General features: G+C 40.7%; 1 protein-coding gene across 11 annotated transcripts in view; it reads right to left on the bottom strand.

Annotated features, from left to right (window-relative positions):
• ADNP2 (ADNP homeobox 2) overlaps positions 1-21,313 on the bottom strand; it is a 37,181-nt gene extending 15,868 nt beyond the window's left edge. Inside the window, exons 1-6 of one of the 11 annotated variants that reach the window (XM_068931634.1) lie at positions 21,181-21,313; positions 15,648-15,808; positions 12,627-14,096; positions 12,380-12,426; positions 9,781-9,870; positions 1,894-5,329 (exon numbers count right to left, since the gene is read on the bottom strand). In XM_068931634.1, the coding sequence (XP_068787735.1) occupies positions 2,315-5,329; positions 9,781-9,870; positions 12,380-12,382 (3,108 nt within the window). In that variant the 5' untranslated portion in view covers positions 12,383-12,426; positions 12,627-14,096; positions 15,648-15,808; positions 21,181-21,313 and the 3' untranslated portion in view covers positions 1,894-2,314. Of the gene's footprint in view, positions 1-1,893; positions 5,330-9,780; positions 9,871-12,379; positions 14,097-15,647; positions 15,809-15,984; positions 20,623-20,642; positions 20,933-21,180 lie in introns of those variants that run through there. The other 10 variants (XM_068931635.1, XM_068931637.1, XM_068931636.1 and 7 more) reach the window with 10 other exon arrangements.
• Positions 21,314-21,751: the final 438 nt, after the last annotated feature.

The following is a 21,751-nucleotide window of genomic DNA, read 5'->3' as shown; positions in this document are numbered from 1 at the left end:
CTGGACAGTATATAGGGAAAGCTGCTAAGATCAGACTGCTTCCTTGGTGCCCAAAGCAAGGATGAACTCTGCTATGACGTCCCAGCTCCCCACTCCAAGAAGCGCTGTTATCTTTAGACCAATCCCTAACCGTTCCTCATAAGCTTTCCTGCCAATACAGGCTGCCCAATTCCTCCCTACTGGAATTTCCCTGACACCAGCAGAACTACTCCAGAGAACACATGGCTCACAATATCTAGATTTTGAGAGTGAAAATGAATGCATAAAACTTAAGAATCTTTAGAATGTCCTCACTAAGAGCTCGCTAAACTGCTTCACAAACCAAACTGCAATGTTATAGTCATTCACTGATTTTTAATGAGCTACTTCTAGGCTATAAGACTACACTGCTTCTTTCTCACTGTCACTCTTGGAGAGGAAGGGGAGATATCCCATAAAGGTGATTATGTTTCTTCAACAGTGGTATTAAATGACTAAGCTTTACCAAGTAGCAGATTCTCTCAGTTTAGGTCACTGGACACTACAAACACATCAAAACTCTTTGAAGTGATCAATATGAAAATATCAAGGTTGTATCCAAAATAAAATTTTAAATAGCTTAGAGAACCTCAGGTGAACAGGCACCAAAGTCTGTTACAATCATCATGCCCTTTCAGAAACAGCACAAAAAAATCTTTATCTGCTTTAAAAACCTCTATTGCATAGGACAAAAGTGTGTTTACCACTTTCCAAAAAAAAAAAAAAAAAAAAAAAAAAAGGAAACCCAAGCATGGGCACATTACCCTTATAACACTGGCACAAGTTCACTGATAGAACAGTCACCTCCTTCTTCTAGGGGAGGTGGTTATGGGAAGCAGAAGGAAAAGCATGAAGTAATAAATATTATAGGTTGCTTATTACAAGTGTTAACCATCTATTAATGAATTTTGGAGGTAATATTTATAAGCCAACTAAAACCAAACATAGCCAGAGAAAAAGAATAATACTAAATAAGGCCTGATTATGGCCTCCAACTCAAATTAACTTTTTGATCAACTTTTCTTAAGTGACAATTTTGGATGTAATCCATAACAGGGAAGCTAGTTTGCCTTGAGCGAGATCATCTAGTCCATTTTTATACAACTCTTATAACTTGCTATAATAGCAGTAGAAATTTGTCATCAGTATATGAATATCATTAGTTCAGGTAACCAACAGTTGGAAGTGTTGACACAAGCAATTCATCCAGTTTGTTTATACAGCGTCTGCCTCAGAGTTGTTCAAGCCACGTAACTAATTTGTCATGGAGGATGGGCTGCCCAGTTACTACCTTATGCAACATCAACTGAAATTATGTATATATACGTATCTTATTTCCATGAAACTTCAGTGATTATTGGATAAGGCTTCTGCAGAGAAGGTACGTGCATGAAAGTCGCATATTCCACATATCAAAGCAATCTGACTCTCTCCAAAGCGTTTTTTTGCTTTTAGAAATAAGAACCAATGCTACTGCTTTGAACAACAGATATTTAAACAACCAGGTTTCAACACCAACCAAAGGAGTTAACGATTCTGTTTAGCAAGACCTATTTAACAGATAACACACACAGCCATTTCAAGTCAGTTAACTATAACAGTTTAAAAGGCCTTCTCCTCCTCCCACCAGAACGCCCACCATGGTAGTGCTAGTTAGATATTACAAGTCACCAAATTTAACTGGCAAAGGTATTCTGACTGGAAAAAAAAGACTGCCAAGTATTTTATTGCTACCAGCGCATCTAAAATGGGGGGGAGGGGAGGAATGGATGTAAAGGCTACAATCACTTTCTTCAGTGGATAAAAAGAAAATAGGAAAAAGAACAAAAATTTAGGAGTTAAAAACCACAAATAATCAAATAGATTTTTTCCATCTAGTTTACCTCAGTGTTTTAACCAACATTATACATTTTATTGTTTAGAAAAGACGTTGACATTGCAGAAAAAAATAAAATTTGTTTTTAAACAGGACAAACGTTTTACATGGTGGTATAAAAAAAGTCTCATGGGAGGCTGAAGGGGAAGGAGAGCAAAACACAAAACAAAAAAAATCTACTCCAGAAAAAGTAAAAAGCTAAAACAAATTCCGGAAGTGTAAATCCGAAGGTTTTAGCTTTTCCAAATACACAACTACGTGTGCCTTTCACAAGAACAGTCACAACCGAACGAGACTTTTATACTACTGTAACCCTTCAACAGGCCAGTCTGCAAGTTAAAACAAATAACTCAAGTACAATAAATTGCTAAACTGATAAGTATGCAATTATGGATTGCTTTTAGTTGTTTTAAAAACCGCTTACATATTTAATGGTTCATCTTTTAAATTCAAACGGTGCTTAATATTTTTTAGTTCAGACACACTGAAACCCAGCAGCACAGATGGTTTGTGTTTTTTTATCGCCTTTAAGCATATATTCCTCCTTTTTCCAAAGAAGGATGCAATATCAATTTTCGATGCATACAGCAGTGAAGATAGCAATTCCATCTCTTTTTTAGTAGGATATGGCCTCCTGTTAAAGTAATCTGTCAAAAACTGGTTTTGAGCCTCACACGAATTGTGTTCATACTGTTTAGGATCTACTGCTAGAATGCGAAGATCCTCACTAGAATAAAGTTTCTTCATCTCAGTCCTAGTATTAGTCTTTTGTCGTTTGAAAGGCACTACCCCTGAATTCAGTTCTCTTTCTGGAGATAGAGCTATGCCAGTACTTAAGGTTTGAGGCTGCTGTTCTTTATTCCTTTGGTCTTCTGCAACAAAGCAGGTATCCGATTGTTTTCTTTTAAGCATCACAGAATCGTGCTTTTCACCATTCACAAACAGTAGCTCTTTCTTCTCGGTGCGCTCAAGCTGCATCTTCACACTTGAGTTGCTGTCTTTGGGAGCACTTCTACAACGGAGCAAATGTACAGCAATAGCTGTCAGAGTCATATTTCCAGTGTACACTCCACAGCAGTGGATGCACTTGAAAGCAGGGGACTTTAAAATTGTATGTACAGTTGGCATTATATGATGCCTCTCTTTCAAATGCATTTCATAGGCTTCTTTACTAACAAAGGTACCAAAACAAAAAGGACACGTTAACACTTTTTTGTTGCATCTATTGTTCACTTCCACTGTCTGAGGTTTCACTTTGATGTAAACAGGGACAAGCGTCCTTGAATTTACTCCAGCAAGCACTGCCAGATGTACTTCTTTCTCACCAATGTCTTCTTTTGGTAACACTGTGCTAAAATCAAAGTGTGGAAATACAAGGTCGCCCTGAGCATCATTATCTAGTTGAAATCCTCTGTTGCTGTAATCTGCATGTAATTTCTTTTTCCCATTGTGTGTAATTTTATTGTGCTCCACAAGGCTTTTTAAGTCATGGAAAGTAAGTGTGCAAAACAAGCAAGCTAAACCATGCATCAAGAGATGTTTCATAAGCTCTTCCTCACACAGAAAACATTTACAAGAGAAACACCGGACAGTCTTTTCTGTCATCCACCTTAAAAAGGGTGCGCAAGCTGCAAGTTTGTCAGGTTCCAAGTTTTCCTCCATTTTGATTTCACCATGTTTGTGAGCCACCTCCATGTGCACCTGGTAGACATTTGATGGGAAAAGCTCATTGCAAACAGGACAAGTCTTCCACTGCTTGGCCTGTTTGATAGCCTGACTTGTTTCCGGACCAGGTGGGGAAGCCTGTAAAGATACATTCTGAGCTGTTACAACCACTGGAGGAGAGGGTGCACTAGCTGGTGACTGAGATAATTGCGCTACCGTCCCAGACTGCATCAGCTGGATGGGCATTTGCGGTGGTGTAACAGTCGCTACGCCACCACCGGGAGGTACAGGCAAAGTAACTGAAACCGGAGCAAGCGTGTACGTAGGTATCCCATTAACCTGCTTACCAGTTGGAATCAACTGTCTAAGTATAGGGCCTGCAGTCAAAAAAGCTGTGTTCTGAGAAACAGCAGGTCTAACTGGCTGATTTACAGGGATAACTCCTGGAGCAACAGGCTGATTAAGCTGAAGAAACCCAGGCCTGACAGGCTGTCTTACAGGAACAACACCAGATGCAACAGGCTGATTAAGCTGGAGAACCCCTGATGCAACCGTCTGGGCCACAGGAAGGACTCTGGGACCAATGGGTCTATTCACATTCCCAAGCGATCGGTTCACAGAGAGAACTCCTGGTGCAACTGGTCGATTTACAGGGAGGACTCCTGGTGCAACTGGTTGATTTACAGGGCTAACAGGCTGAGCAATAGGGAGAGGTCCAGCTGCAACTGGACTATTTATAGTACCAATAGGCTGATTAATAGGAAAGAGCCCAGGCCTGACAGGCTGATTAAGCGGAAGAACTGCAGGGGCCACCGTTCTATTTAGGGTCCCAACAGAATGATTAAGAGAAATAGCCCCAGCCCCAACAGGCTGGTTAAGAGGGAGTCTATGGGAAACGATGATAGGCTGCGATGGTGACGGCTGAATATTAACACTATTCTGACCTACAGGAAGATTACTAGATACAAGTGTAACATGTGACGCAGTAACAACTGGAGCAGAAGTTGCATGTGGAAGGCTACCAGAGGCACTTGGAACAGCCAGTGATCTGACTGTGTTTTGAACTGCTTTTGCCTGCACTACGGTCTGGCTTTGATTATTCTGTGGAAAGGCAAGGTGGATGCAAGCCGGAGCGGTAATGGAACCCGCTGTGGCAGTGGCCGGCCCTAAAGAAGGAGCAGCCACAGCCATAGCTGGGGGAGGCTTCGGAGCAATATGCATTTGTTTCACAAGTCCTGGTTTCTTAATGTGTTCCGAAATCACAGACCGAAGTTTGTTCTCCAGGTCTCTGTGGGTTTCAGCTGTCAAGACATGATACATTAAAGAATCTTGGCTGTTTGCAGAAGCATTGCACTTTTTACAGTAGTGCTCAACAGAATTCTCTTCACTTTCATCAGGTCTCTGGCCAAAATAGGTGCTTATTAAGTTCTGAAAATGGTTCATCAGCACATGTTTCTTCATATTGTAATACAATGTGTCTGTAAAGTGACATTTTAGACACGTAAAGTTTATGATGTCACTCCTGAATTGTTTCATGCCATCCAAAATGCTGACTGTATAGTTCTGTATTCTCTTATTAGATGAATGAAACATCCGGATATGTTTTCCCACTATTTTGGGATCAGAAGCAAATGCACATTTTGGGCAAGGAACCACCAACTCTTGGTCCATTTCATCTTCATGGTAACGATGCAAGTGATTCTTGAATGAAGTAAGCAATTTTGAAGAGAACTTGCATAAGCTACAGCAGTACGGCTTTGTTCTGTATCTCTGCAAACAAAACAAAAACATCCACTTAGAAACTGCTAGTTTCTAAACTCCTCTTATCCATCTGAAAATAAGTCTGCACTATCAGCTGTCAAAAATGCCTTCACTGGATGTTTAGCATATATCTTCTCAGTTTCATGGAGACCTGTTTTTGAAAAGCAGACTTAAAGATGACATACATAAAAAGGGAGAAACATTTGTGCCCTTTTTGCTTCTTTATGATTTATTAAGAAGCCCTAAGTGGGTTCTTTTCTAATCCAGTTCAGGTAATTACGATGCTAGTTTTAAGAAGGGGAACGAATCACAGAACAAGCTAAGAAGAATTTGTATACCATGGTACGCAGAAGGGAAACCTTAGCAATAAGGAGTAACAGCCCTTTTAATAAGAAGCTTTTAAAATTTTAATTAACACGTAATAGTGCCACCTCCTATTTACTGGAGGAAAAGGGAGAAACTGGAAAAGGGTTTGGGTTTTTTTGTTTGTTTGTTTGTTTTTTTGAATATTTCACTATCCTACCCTTCACTGAAAGCTTTTTAAAAGTACCTCTGCCAGCACAGCCCCAAAAGACTGAACTTTTAAGTAACAGCCAGATTGGTGAGGGAAAGGGAAAGCTAAGTAGCAATGACCTCTTCTTAGGATATCTCAATATACTGGCTATCCCATTACCGCAGTATCTTTAAGAAATTTACTTGCCTACACAGAATTTTTTAAAAATGTTTTTACTGTATAAAAATAAACGTAACCATCTTCCACTAAACAGTGGTTTCCTTCCTCAGTTGTGTCTCTTAAAAGCATAATGTTCATATGGATGTGAAAAGTAATTTGCTCTCTCCAGAAGAAACAGTAGCCCTGTCAACTGTTTTTCTTACCAGCTTTCTAGGAAGTTAACCCTGGTTTCTGCCAGAAACTACAAGACCTGTGACAACAACCTCCAAGTGTCAAATCTGCACTCTCAAATGTCTAGTGGAACGTGTCTGTCCCTTCAAATGTGACTTACATCTTACTGACAGCTGCCGGTCATCACTGACAAAATGCCATCCAAAAGAAATGGCAACCTGTTCCACCACCACAGCATCTAGTCCAAGCTAGACCACCCAATACATGTCCATAGGCACATTAGGAAGAACTGCAGCAATAACTTGTGCATCTATTTGTTTTGTCATTTCATATAGACATTAAGATCACCTAAATTTAGCGGTACTAAAGCAGGGTCCAGATTATACCTTTTGAATTTGAAGGTTAGATTTAGATCAGGTAACGCCACTGTCTGGCTACAGCTAGCGCGGAGTACACTGGAAAAGTGCCTCTGTGTTACTTTCTACTCTTAAACTCTTTGTTAGGTGTCTGGTCTTGGCTATTAGCCAACAGCACCAGAGCAAACTGGAAGTTTCATCTTACGTTGAGTATGGAGAGCAGAGAAAGTCCACTGAAACGACTGAACTAATGAAGCAAACAGTATTATTAAAAGCTGCACTTCGCTAGCCTTACTTCTGAAGAATTCAGGTGACAGTGTGTGACTGCTTTTGTTATTGGCTGCCACAGGCTCAAAAAACTCATTTATTTTCCTATACTGGGCCCATACACTCTGTGTAAGAAAGAGTAAAATGCGAAATGGTCAAATTTAATAATCATTTTTGTTGTTCATTTCTGGTTTGTGTCTTTTTTGTCCCTGCATACCTATATCATAGTTTAGTGTACTGTCAGAATTTCCCTGCTACCAAGTCTGGATAATATAGAAGTACATTATTAAGTATATATAATTTTGAAAGGCAGTGAGAACACTTCACAAGTAAATGATCCAAGTGCTGAATTAATTTACTATTCCAAAGTAAAAAAAAAAAAAAAACATTTTTACTTCTTTTACGAACAGTGCAATATAGTACCAACAAACTGACCCCAATAAACACACAGTGGTAAGACTAGGGGAAATATTTCTTCATGCCTTCTTAGAATATTGGGGGGGGGTTGATGGAGGTATGAGTGACATAAAACTTCAGGAAAAGGAAAAAAGAAATCTGTTTTAGCATGACAGAAGTTTACTACTTGGACTATTTATGAAAGAGAGCTCTTCCACGTAAACACCTTAATCCTCTGGTCAGCATGTTCTGCTTGCGTTCAGGTCTAAGCTGCTTTCCGTGTTTTTAAGTGCTCCTGCTCAGTCTTCTGTTAGCAGCATCTCAGTTCCATAAAAGTTTGTCAAAATAAGAATTCTAATCCACTTAGGAAAACTGAACTCTCACAACATAGTGTGATCAGCACAACACTAAACTGTACAAATGGAATCCAAACAGGCTCACGAGAGGTATTTAGAAAAACTCAATTAGCCCCACTTCAACAGAACACACCCCTGGACACAGTAACTTTCCAATGTGCAGTCACACATTCCCCATAACCTAGAGACAAACAGAAAGACACAAGAGCCTCTAAAAATCCTAGTTCTTCCAGAATTATTGAAGTCTCTATAAAAATACTACTAATGGTAGAAACCACAGACTAATCTAAACAGAAAGCCTCTCCAGCCTACTGACTTTCTGATGTGACTCAAACAGCTATTTTTCCTTATTGTAACAACTCTGGAATAGAACATCCTGAATGACCAATTTCTTTTCTCCCAAATCTAGGAAGCACAAAGACAAGATAAGCGAATGATATATTTTTTTTATATATATATATATAGAGAGAGAGATAGATAGATATAGATATATATATAAAGGAACAAAGGTTGTTTAACAAATAAGCAGGAAGAAACCTAGCACCCAAGAGATATCACTTGGCAAATCAGTTCCACAGCAACACATTATGGTCTTTGCAATGAGGTTCATCAGATCAGGTTCCAATGCTGGCTTTTGGACAGATACAGCTACTATACTCAAGCTGACTATTTGAACCAGGATAAGATCTGTACTTCTCCCTCCTGGCAAGGGATTAGTTCTTACTCATGAATACAACTGCCTTGCTGGTCTGTCTCCAGGCAATAAGGATGAAAGAAAATTCTCTCTCTAGCAGATGACTTGTAGTTCTTTTCCATTTTCACTAGAACAGATAACCATTTTTCTTAATGGATTCCGTCCTTCTTAAAGGGGACCAAAAGGGAAGAAGGGGAGAAATACACATCTTAAGTTTTAGACAGGAAGCTTCACTTGCTCCATCTTTACCTTCCTCTTCCCTGTTCCACCTCCAAGGAGGGTGGGGGGGGAAAACTTCCCATGTTCATCTAACATGGAAGATCTCCCAACAGTAAATTGCTCAGTCTTAAGAAAAAAAGGGAAAGGGTAGCGGGGAGGGGGGGCGGGGGGGCGAGCAGGGGAACACAAGTTTAAAGTTCAGGCAACATGCTGACTGGAGCCTGGAGACTTGTCATCACCATTAACAGGACTTAATCCATTCACCTAAACTAAAGGCAGTCTGACTGAAGGTAACTGTAAGTCTTATCCGAGGTGGTGACGAGAGGTTAGATATAGCATTCTATAGAAACGGAGAAACAAGTCACATTCAACCCTTTCATCCACAAGTGCATGTGAACAATGAGCCTTCTGTGCCTTCATCACCTTACAACACATGAACCCAGGCTTAGGAAAGCAGAACTACGACAAAGCAAACAAAGGTTCTACTGGGAGGTAGATATGCTACTAAAAATCAGTTTGGCAAAAAACTGACAAAACACCAGGCTATCCTAAACAGTTATTTCCAACCCCACCCCACCCCACCCCACCCGAAAAAGTGGGCCAGCTGCTGTTTACAGGTTGTTGACAGGCCTTCCTCACCGAGGCAGTCAGAAGCCCTAAGTCTTTTCAGCAAGGTTCAGAAAGACTACCCTTTCTTCTGGATATTCTCCTGTTCTCTGGTTAAAATATATATTAAATTTTGTATTCTGGAGCATTTCTGATAGATACTTTGTTTTGCTCATCTCAACACTGTTTTTCTTGCAAATCCTAGCTTCAAATATTCCAGCCGTAAACATTCAAAGAATCCAGCTATACAAAAAGTAAAAGCTGTTTCGCATCCACAAGTTTAACTAAAATGTTTTTTTCAATGTAACCCAACCCCAAGCCACTAATGACTACTTCTGCTTAATTTACTCACATCTATCCATTTTCACCCTTCCGATGAAACAAAAAGCACACAAGAGTGTGTTAAGACCACACATTAATTTTCTGCCTTTTTCGGCATCATCTAATGACATCTATAATACTGATGTGCAAGGTTTTATCTGTAAAGATTCCCAACAGCATAATACAGTCCTTATTACCAGCTCCATGACAGCAAAGTAAACAGAGGCAATGAAACATTATTCCTTTGCAAGTAGTATTTAAAAAAAAAAAAAAAGGCTTTAAGATTTGTTTTCTAACTACAAAAAGCATTTTTTAGTCATCAGCACTTCTGCAAATGGTAAGAAGCAACAATTCCACATGCATGTCTACCCAGACTTTCCGAGACGGACGGAGAGACATACCTTCCTTTTGCCCACAGACTCCCAAGGAGAGACATCACTCCATGAAGTGTTGCAAAAGTATTTTTCACCTGGGTCAAAACTTTTAAGGTTCTGAAAGAAAAAGAAAACAAGAAATATAGTCTGCTTTTGTAGGCCTGTTTTGAATACAAGAACATAGCCTCGATACAGAGCAGGGTGGGGCAGGGGGGAATCTGCACACATGAAGGGAAGGTCTGCACAGTATTCACTAATGGGTCTCAAAATTCAGTTTAGAGAAACTGCTTCTTTGACCCTTATTTATTTTACCTCAAATACCAGCTCGTATTAGTGCCTCATGTTACACTGCTGAAATTGTGAACACTTCTTTTACTCAAAATAGTGTTATTATTTGCCCTCCTACATTATTTCGATTGCTTCTAGCCAAGTTCAGTGAACACTGGAAGATCCTTTCTCCCTCTACTTTCTTCCTCCTAGATCTACAGCATTTCAGCATTTACTTCCATTTCTTAACTTGCACTATAGATTATTTTGCAACAGGTTTTGGTATTAAGTTTTTGTGCTAGCACTAGGCTTTTATTTGCAAAGGCATTCCCAGAAGCTTATTTCAGGAAGTAGTACTATTTCTTTCAAGCTGTAAAAGCAGTATTACAATTGTATCTGCAGCAACCATTAGAGGGCAAACAACTTTAACTACAGCATCCTTCTAATCAATTCCATTTAAGAGCAGTTTAAGTTCTCCAAGCCAGTCAATTAATACTCTAGAAAGTTTATGTTCCTCTCTATTTTCTGACGCCCATATCTCTGAAGTCCTTAGACCAGCTTCAACAGCAGATTAGACAAATGCCTTACAAATGAAACATAGGCTATGAATTCAGGTTTAACCCCACTGGTAATTAGCATCACTTCTCCCTTCCTCTTCCCCTTCTTTCCCCAAAGTCTTCTTTACTAAACAATCCTGCAAGTTGCTTTGAAGGAGTGAGATGTTTTCAGCTCTGCACCAGAACCCACTGGAACAGCAAAAAATACATAATGAAAACTGTTAAAGAATAACTCATCTTTGAGAGAAGCAGAGTTTGATTTTTTTCTCAAAAAATTTAATAGGTTGCAGTCAAAAAAAACTAATACAGTATTTATGTGGAATTTACAAGCAACATAGGGTACTGAGCAACAAAAAAAAAAAATGAAGGAAATAAAACTTGTAGCAGTCAAACAAATACACAAGCCTATTAAACACAGCCTGTTCACACTCAGCTCGTCTTTATAGTGTGAATTTGATCATCACTGATCTGAGCAAGAGACTACAATGGGCCAGAAAGGCATGACAGTTAAAATTTGATTCAAAAGAAATACAGTGTTTGGGGTTTGTTTTTTCCTCCCCCCCCACCCACCCTTTAACAGTTTAGAAAGCTGTAGCTAAGTTTGTAATAGGCTTTCTAGCTTTTTCAACCTGGAAGTTACCTCTAGGAGAACCTTGAAGGCCTCAGGGCAAAAAACACCAAACCCTTGCCATTGTAATCAAGATCTAGGTGCCCTGGTTGGGGGTGGGGGGGAGGAGTCATCTACTTACCCTTAAAATAAATATTCCTAAAAATACATGATCTTAGAAAGAACCATTGCACAGAGCAAGAGAAATCCCACAGCCTTACAAAATGTAGTGCTTTTCTTACACTTGATAAAGTTAAGACTCAAGACTTACTAACAGCCTAACAGCCTTCAGCCAAACTTGAAGTGAATTACATGGTTAACAAAAAACATGTCAAAAGAAAAAAAATAATCCAACAACCCAGCAAAGAGCTACAATAACTTTTCCTGGATCTCTCCACCACTGAAAGGCCACAGGCCATACACTAGACCTCCAGTTTCCTACGCTCAGGAGGTAATGAACGATCATGGTAGGTCTAGATCTTTTTTTGCCAAACCACCTATTTGTACAGAGAAATATTCATTGGTAAAGAAAGATAATTGTTCTTGTCATGGGGATGTAGTCTGTGCTATGAGTGGCCCATATTCAACTCTTCCTTTAAGCAGAGATCAACACTGATAGTCCAGAAGAAAGCTTTGATTGGTTAAACTGGTTATGCTCTTCCCAGATTTCTTATTTTGGGGAGGGGAGGAGAACAGGATGAAGGAGAGGTGACAAGGCAACAAACCTCTGAGAAGTTTGATTAATCATGATGCACAGTGGGTATTTCTCAAGCTTAAAAGAAAAGTCTTTAGACTCAGAACTGTTTTCCTTCTGCATTAAAACATCACTGTTTTCTAGGACAAAAAGATAAAATGGCCAGAGTCTAAATGAAGATTTACATTAAAGATCCCAGTATGCCTGACAAACTAAACAGTATGCCAAAGGAATACCTGGCACCACAGTTTAATATTGCTATTTTGAGAACCAAACCAGTAGTTTCATAGAAAAAGCTCATCTTTTCTTTCTAGCAGAGTCCAGTTAAGAACTTTTAGCCTATAAACTAATCCTTTTGGTCTCCAAGCTACAAAGGGATACTAGCTGCCTATGAAATTCCTTCACCTCCCTCATAAGCCACTATGACCATGTCTTATTAGAGCACTTTAAGACTGATCTTAAGCTCAGATAGCTAGTCAAATCTAAATCAGTATTTCATACCATTACTTAGTTGTTCTGCCTCAAGAGCACCATGTCCAGAGATCCACCTTGATATTAGAGGGAAAAAAACATTCAGCTGAGCTTGTTCTTAACTATTAGTCATCAGACATGCTATTCTACCAACAGGAAAGACTCATAGGAGACAAGTGTAAAGAAAGTTCAAGAAAATCCCACTATTCTTGCTGGTAAAGTCACACCCAAATAGCCCCAGATTATCTTGAAAACTCATTTTGTGTGATGCACTTGCTTGAGGGAAGTCTTCTGGGCCCACACTTCCCAGAGCTTATTCCAAAACGAACACGTTTGCTGCAGTTCTCTCTAGACCACTTATTCACCATTAAGCCCCATGGTTCAAACAAAGGTGGACTTCACTGCTGCGATCTATTTTATAGCAAGAAAACTAGTATCAGCAAAACATTTTTACTTTCAAGGGTCAAGACAGAAAAACTTCCAGCTTAGAGCTCTAAATACAACACAACATACATAAGAATAGTGAAAACATGGAATTAGACAAATACACCATTCTGTGCTCTCATTATATTTATTTAAATGCATTAAGTATGATTAAACATCGTTCAACTACAATAACCAAAAGTGTTCCAGAATTAGTTACGCATGTAGATCTGAAGTATATTTTCCCTCAATCTTTTATTTATACAATTTTCACACAATTTAAAAAAAAAAAAAGGGGGGGGGGAGTAACTACAAGAGACAGCAGCAACCCTGCAGAGTTAACTCAGCTTTTTTCCTTCAGTACCATTACAGAGAACTGATCCCAGCCCTCGTATGAAGTCATGACCACACCGAGCAGGCAAAACAGCTTGTGCCAGAGCTGGCTGAAAGACTACTGTTTAGTTGCTGAAAGCATGCTACTATGCTTGCACTTTTCTGATATTAGGTTGTCCAGTCTGCTGGTATAAATTCTTCTTCTTTGTTGCACATTACTTTCTCCAGAAAGCGTCCACAATGGTACTACGTTCATCTTTATCATCTCAGTGCAGTTGCACATGCTTTAAGATGCAGAACTGAACTACAACTCAGTGAGCCAAATTTGATATTTTTCCTGGAAGCAAGTTTTAAAGGCCTGAGAGAGATTACTGCATCTCACTGCTCGTTGCTTTTTATAAATGCTGACAATTTGTACATCCTTCAGAGACTTCCCTTTGATATGTGAAGGGAGAGAGTTTAATCTCTTTGAGCAGATGCAAGTCTTCATTTCCTCATGAGTTTAAAAAGGAAAAAAAAAAAAAAAGTTGTGGTGTAGTAGACAGGTAACATTTTATTAATAGCATTTTACCTGAAGCTGTAGTGTTTCCTTTTGCTGAAATATTACTAGCAGAGAGTATGCAGCACCATCTACAACACATCTTGTTGAGAAATAGTGTTTTAGCACATAACGTTGCCGGAAACTCGAAGTTCCACCCCTAGTATACAAATATTGTGAGACTTCAGCAATTCTTCAAGTACAGACAGTTTTCTTTCCTTTACCTCATCATAAACATCTATGGTAGAGGAATATCCATATATGAACAGTGAAAGTTTTTTCAAAGGTTTAAAATGCAAGTTTCAGATTTTTTACATTACTTGAATGCTTTACCTTCAACAACTCCCTGCAGCTGTCAAGCCCAATATCCACAAGAATGCCCTTCACCTTTTTTCGAGCCTTCCTGATATTATCAAGATTTTGAACAGGAATTTGAAACATTTTGCACTTTTCCTGAAAAAAGAAATATAATGTGATGGAATATTTGAACACAGGCACTTGCATTTAACAGTATTCAAACAAAAGTGTAATTCATGAAAACACATTCTTCAATAGGAAAAAGCAAAAGCCGTAAGCAAAGAATTGGTGTCATTAGTATTTCTTATTAGATCACTTCCTTACTCTTCAAGGAAACAAAAGCTGATGGGGGAGGAAATACTTTAATTTCTTCTCGTCCACCTTAACAAAAATTTCACGTTTCTTCTTTCAGATCTCTTCATGTCTATACAATAACTATGCTTTGTTTCATGCTTTTAGCGAGAAAAATCTGAATATCAGAATTTTATGAAGTTCTGTTAAAAAAAATAACTATCAGTTCATTTAGCAAGGTCGAACACCAACATCTTTCACTTTGAATGTTACAGTGCCAGGATGAGAAGCCTCTGATAATTTCACTTCTTGTCATACACACATACACTTCAAATGTGATCGCTAGCAAAGTTTTTTTTATTTCCTACAAAAGCTTCTGCTGCTGTGAGCAGATACCGATTCGGGCACAAAACAGACTACAAGAAGATTAATACCATTCAAACAAGAAAAAAATCTGTAATTAGAAACTACAACTGTATAGCACTGATAGCTAAATATGCTGCAGTGGGACAAGTTTCCGAAATGCTCTTTTATATTTTCAAATCTCCTCCTCTGAAAAGCTTGTGTAGCTCCAACATTTGGATTTACTTCCTACCTCCTCCAGCAGGCTGTGATAGCATGGAGTTCAACATACAGAAGAGGAGAAGGACTAAAGCTAGATTCCAGAAAGAGAGAACATCTGCTATGGGTCGTCTACTCGAGGGGTAGTTGTGCAGTGTCATGGCCCACCAAAACACACCCTCCCGAGAAGAGCTTAGTGCTTCCAGCACCAAATTCCCCACACAGCTGGGCTGCTATTTGGGTATCTGCAGCTCCGAGGGCATTACAAGCCATACCCATGGACTTGGCTTTAAAGGACCTGCCTTTATCACCTCCTCCCTAGATGACTGCAAAAATGCAATTTTTGCATAAGACTTAAGAAACTTAAATGGGCACAGAATACAACAGAACTGACTCAAAGAGGTCACTGGGAGCTTCCCAGCTATTTCTTTGTTCCTAAATAGTTCACTGAGGACCCAATAGAGTATAAAAGACCTCAGTCCTTACTTCTAAACAAGTCATCTATCCAGGACAAGGCTTAACAAAAAACAGTACTTCAGCCTTGATGGTCCTGAACGCCTTGAAAAGCTCTACTTCTCCAAACAAGGGACATGCTCATTGTCAAAATGAAATCTCACTCTTCAAAAGTGAGACTTTCTTGTAAATAGTCCAGGTTGCAAAATTCCCTCCCAAAGAAGAAGCTACTACAAGCTAAGCCTTGCAAAAAGCAGAAAGATACGTTTTTCTACTCTGCATGCCATAACCCAGTGCACAAAAAAAAAAAAACCACCACACACACACCACATACACATCTGTTAATTTATGCATAAAATATATGATGAGGGTTTTTTTTAAATTAAAAGTCAAAGAACTCACATGCTAGTCTCCTCCTCTTCTCCCTTCAAAGGAAAGGTGTGTAGGCAGAAATGGAGAGGGAGCCCCATTTGACAGACGCTAGTCTTGTTTTCTACTCTTTTTTATTGGTAAAAAGTCTGGAAGACATTCTGATACCATTGGGATGGGTGCAGAAGAGGAACCTATACAGAACGGAATAAATAACAATAACTAGTCTGACATTGTACTGTCAAAATCCAAGCAGTAAAATAAAGTAGTCATATCCTCTTTTTAAATTGAGGTCAACTGGGAATTTGTATCATCTCTGTGGTTGTGTTTTATGATCAGCCCTCTACGATAGTAGGTTATATGCACCAACCCCGTGGTCCAATGCAGATAAAGACAGAGCTGAGAGGATGCCACCATGCTCAGGTCAGGCAGAGGGAGATGTGGTTCAATACATTATAGATTCCATTGGGAACAGTTCTTCTATCTCAGTCCTTTAACTGATACACTGATGCTACTGAAGAAGATGAAACAGTCATTTCTTGAGGCAAGTCTATCTCACAAAACAGAAACATTAGCCTACAAAAGCAGTATAGTACGTCACATCCATTTATTTCAGTGTTTTCTTAACCAGCAACCTTTCAGAAATGAAAGTCATTAATCCAGGAGGAAGAAAAAGACACACATGGAACAAAATCAAGAATCTTGAGGAGAGATGACTTATTTTCCAGTTTTCAAGTAGCTTGTCTTCAATCCAAGAAGATGCATGTCTCCATATCACGTATGAGGTTATTCAACTTTAAACAAACTGCTTGAGAGTAGGGCACAAAGTTATTCATCTAATATACTCTGTATCCATTAGACCAGCAAGGCCCTACCAAAAGTCAAGAAACTTCAGCCTTCTAAGCTTATTTTCCTCAAGCCTTCAGTTTGATATGCTGATGAATATTTTATTATCCATATATTTTTACTACTAATTTATTTCTCTTGTTCTCTTGCATTTTGGATATTTCTCAAGCCTTAGCTTGCACTTTGTTTCCATGCGTAACTACAGCCAACCTTCTGTTGGTACACAACCAACATAGGGCAAGCATATTCAACATGAGAGCACTGCAGCAAAAGCCAGCCAGGGTTACCCTAGCTCAAGAGTCTTGATCCTCTTATCAGTTCGGCTACCTAGAAGACAAATTTCTAACTACTTTCAAAAGCTTTAAATGTATCTTCCAGAAATTGATAACCCACCATGCTTTCAGAAGCAGTACCTTTTAAACAGAACCAAAGCAGGTCATTAGCAAAATAAGACAATTATTGTAGCAGCTGATGCCCCAAATCAAACTCAGTTTATGTGAGCAATCCTAAACAGTTCATTCAATCATTTCTCAGTAGTATTTTATCCATTAATTTATTCCTGCGTCTACTGTTGATTTAGATAATATCTCCATAATGAGACACCTGATTGGAGCTTTATGCAACACAGACGGTTCACTTCATTTCTGCAAAATATATAACACAGAACTACGTTCAGTATTTCAAACACTACCACAACCACAACTCTTGCCCATCCAACAATACAGTCACGTTTTAATACCAAATAGCAACATAAAAGCCTGGGCAGCGCCTTATAAATCAAATACTACTCGTTCCCCAAGTAACTCTACCAGACTATAATTTCTCTATTTGTGAAAAATACTAATATTTCACTTCTTGGAAGTGGGAAGGAAAAAAAAAGGAAAAAAAAAAAATCACCAGAACAAGGAAACCTCCTATCTGCCTTCCTTTCAACCTTATTTCTTTACAATAAACTCATTCATATTGGAAGGCACCTCAGCAGGTAATCAAGTCCAACCTCTTATTCAAAGCAAGGTCAGCAACATACTGCAACCAGGTTACTCAGTATCTTGTCTAGTGAGGTTTTGAAAACCTCCATCAACAGAGATTTGACAAGGTCTCTCAGCAACCTGTTCTGATGCTGGTCAGTCCTCACAATGAAGACTTTTTCCCTCCATCAGGTCAGAAACGACCTATTTTAGCATACAGCCCTGAGGAAACTAGGCATATTCAATCAAATTAAACATGAAGCTGGTATGGAGAGAGGGCATGGAAGATGCACAAACATGCCTTCTATCTGCATGCAAATACATCCAACAAAATCTGACACACAACTAGAGGTCTTTAGGGATTCCTAGAAATTTCAAGACGGCAGGAAGCTGGCTAGAAACTCTATTAAAAAACCCACAAAGACTGCAATGTGACCCTTCTTAGGCATCAGGTAATCTAGGCAGAAGCTAGATTTCAAGATATGTTCATAGAAAGCTAGCCCTCACTAGTCCGTTGCTCAGAGAAGTACTTACAACAGGAAAAGTTATGAAAGGCTTAAAAAGTTTGTCTGTTCATATTATCTGCTTTGGAAATTCAATCATTTTTCATTCTTATACCCTTTCATCTAGTAGTAAACTCTGATCAGTGAGTTACTGTGGAAGGATTTTTTTTTTTTTTTTTTTTTTTTTATAAAGACTGTTCTACACTCCAGGATATTCAGGTGGGAAGTATTTTCAAAGATTTCATTGCCAACTTGTATTTCAGTGATTAGCATGAACAATTCTAATAAAGGAGTCTTTACTGTCATTTCAGTATAGTCGTTTAAGCTTGTATGTCAACTGTAATTGACAAAACAGGAAAAAAGTGCTTCATTCCTGAAAATGAAGTGAGAGCATGTAACCTACTAATTCTAAAAAAAAAAAACACTAAAGAACATAAACACTAAGTGGCAAAGACAGGAGCTACCAGGACAGGCATGCTGATGGACTAGCTAGAAGAATATGAACTCAGCTTACCCATACTGTATTTTAATCTGACCAGTTTTGTTTTGGCCAAGCACCATTCTGAAAGGCATATAAGCCCTCAAAGAAGTCAGACCTGGGTATCTGCATGGACTGTCCTGTTCCCTGGACTTCCATCTTGTGCCTTCTGAAAGGGACCTTTAGGGTTTAGGAGTACCTTAGTACCTTCTATGCTTATGGAGTCTTTGGAGAGAGAAATGCATACAGCATCCTATCAACATCTCTAGATGCTCAAACAGCTTTGTAAAAATGTTATTCCTGGAAAGAAGAAACAGTCAACTCATTAGAAAGGATACTACTCTTGCTAACTATCTGTTATGAATTAAAATTACGCTTAATATAGAAGAAAAATAATCAAAATATACTAACAGTACTTCTGGTCAACAAAATAATATTACTTTATCTTCTTAAATTCCAAATTCTATCCAAGTGGAATTTGACAGAAGTCTTAACTAAAGAAACTAAAGATTTTTTAAAACATCTAAGCAATCAGAAATTTGTAAGGGTATGGAAGTATAGATCTCTTCTAGTGACAGTAACTTTGCTCTTTTCTTGGCTATAAATCACACCCCTGTTAAAACAGTCATATCATCCAGCACAAAGGGGACATCAGTCCACATGTGAACATAAAAAACGTTGAAGTCTGTGATTAAATAAATAAGAATACAGTGCATTAATCTGCGTCTTATCTACAAAATCAAGTCAAAATAAATTTAAAATCAAAGAATCACTACTTTGGAATAAAAAATTCTATTTTTCTGTGTATTAGTGAATACTAATATACAATCCAATCTCCACTATCCAAGATTGGTTAGAAGAGAAGACTATTCCCCATCAAGCTCGAGAAGCCTTCCTAGAGCACTAGAGTCTCTCACAGAGATTGACTCCCTTTGGGGTCAGCAACAGCCAGAAGTCAAACCCAGCAGATGATTAAGCTTCTATGTGGAACCTACTCAAATCCAGTAGGGCTCAGTCCCACATGTGTGGGGCAAGACCAGCCACATGAAGAGTCCAGCTAGCCTAGGAAGATGTGCAACTGCATTTGCATTGCATTACTCACCCTGGTCCGACTCAGAGACATTTAATGCGGACACATTCTGCAGCAGGTTGTCCATAACCTGAATAATCCAACAAAGGTACAGCCACGGAAGAAGTCTGTGCTAAAGGTTTCAACTGAGGGACTGAAGTGTTTAAACGTAAGCCAGCTACAGTAGCCTTCAACAAGGCCTCACCCAAATCAAGGAGTTTCCAGCAGCAAAACAGACAGCATTATAAAATTGTTTGGGCCCTCTTCATTGTTCCCGAAACTTTGCTTTGATTCTTTTTTAAATAAGGTGCCATGAAGTAGACCGTTGGGATTACTGCTCTTATTACAGCTTATGTAAACACAGTCATGAATAGAAATGCGGTATATCTACTATGCACTATTTGTCTGAGGGTTGCTCTAAATAAATTCCCGTTTCTTGCTCAAAATTAAGCCAAAAGTTTATTAAGAAAGAGTACTAAGATTTCTAGAATATAGGTTGAGGCGATGCCTAGGGTTATTCTTTTCCAGTATTCTATTAGGCCCTGCCACTTCTAAGGGTTCAAAGCTGTATTGCTGGTGACAGAAGGCTTACAGAAACCAACCAATCCCCCCCAGTACTGTTTACTGGTCACAACCAGAATTCACACTCCTCGATCTCCCTTTCAACTGATAAGCACTAATGTTTTTACATTACAAAGCTATGAACTTTTGCAGCAAGTCAAACACGTCTCATTCCATTTACAAATCAGAAGCAGAAGAATTTCCCATTACTTGCTCTGCCAGGCAAGCATATTCATACACCATGTAGCTTTGCCAATGCGTACCCTACCAGTGTTGTCTATAGTATTCAGATAGTTTCTATTTTATCAAAAATTTATGCATTGCTAGAGTATCACATGAATATTTAATGTAGTTTTAGCTTCCATTAGCATACATGCAGAATTAAAAGTATAATGATGTTTACATGGACATAACAGTTTTCCTCATGGAAAACCGTTTCAAACACTCATACTGTCTAGGAAGCAATTAAGAGAGTTATCATAACACATAATTGTTTAAAAAAGGCCGTGCAAGCTGGTTCCTTAGACACTCCCATCACTTTAAAAGCATAGGCACAAATCAGAAAAAAACGTGCTCCTAAGCAGCTGTTCAGGAAACACTCACTGTGAGGCAGAAGTCTTGGCTGCGCCAGAAACGAGAGACTACACCAGTCTCATGACACTAACTTCTGGTTTCCTACCCCAGCAAACGCGGTGGCCCCTCCTCCGCTAACGTGCGCAGGAGACCGAGGCAAAGGAGGCTGCTCTGGTTCCCGCTCCGGCAGGGCTCCCAACGCCGAGCCCCCGGCCGCCACGGCCGCAGAGCCGCCGCGCCCTGCCCTGCCCTGCCTCCCCGCGGGGCTCCCGCGGCCACACAGCCTTTGCGAACAACTTCACCACAGCACCGACGCCCCGCGCCCCCTCACGGCGGGCCCTCACCCCCGACACCTCCGCCGCGGAGGCGAGCGGCAACGCCGCCGCCGGCTGCGCACAGCACGTTCGCGCCGCCGCTTATCATCACCCCCCCCCCCGCCCCGGGCATGGACGCTGCCGAGCCCCCACGGCCCGGCCCCGCCACCGCCGGGCATCGCCGCGCCCCTCGGGGCGGCCCGCTCGCGGGCGCCGCCTGCGGGCGCCGCCGGCTGCGCCCCGCCTGCACCTACCCGGCCGAGCTGTAGGGGGAGCCCGCCGCCGCCGCTCCTCCTGCCGCTGCCGCCGCCGCCTGCCCGCGGCGCCGCTCTGCTCCGCGCCGCGCAGCCTCCGCCTCCCGCTCCTCGCAGCGCCGGCCCGGCCCGGCCCGGCCGCCGCCGCCTCGGCCGCCGCGCCGCGCCCCTCCCGCGCCGTGCCCCGCCGCCCCGCCCCGCGGCTCCTCCTCCTGGCCGCCGCGCTCACTCCGCGCGCCGCGAGGGCAGCGCCGGCGGCGGCGGCGGCGGCAGAAGCAGCAGCAGCATCGCCGGTGCCCGGGCTCCGAGCGCGGCTCAGCCCCTGCGCGCAGCGCCCGCCGCCCCGCGCCCGCCCTCCCGCCTCCGCCCGCTCCTCATCCAGAGCCAGAAAGAGAAAATGGCGCTCGATTTATCCCAGGAAGTGACGTCGGGGCTCATTTGCATGCCAAACAGCTGGCCAATGGGAAGAGACTGTGGCCAAGGCTCCCATTGGCTGCCCGGGGTGCGTGGGCAGAGCCTGGGGCGGGGAGGGTGCAAGTGGCGCCCCCCCCCGGCCGGGACTCACCTGCCG

Source organism: Struthio camelus, chromosome 2 (genome assembly GCF_040807025.1).
Source record: "Struthio camelus isolate bStrCam1 chromosome 2, bStrCam1.hap1, whole genome shotgun sequence".
NCBI classification, from domain to species: domain Eukaryota; kingdom Metazoa; phylum Chordata; class Aves; order Struthioniformes; family Struthionidae; genus Struthio; species Struthio camelus.
This window is presented reverse-complemented; position numbering and strand designations above follow the sequence as displayed.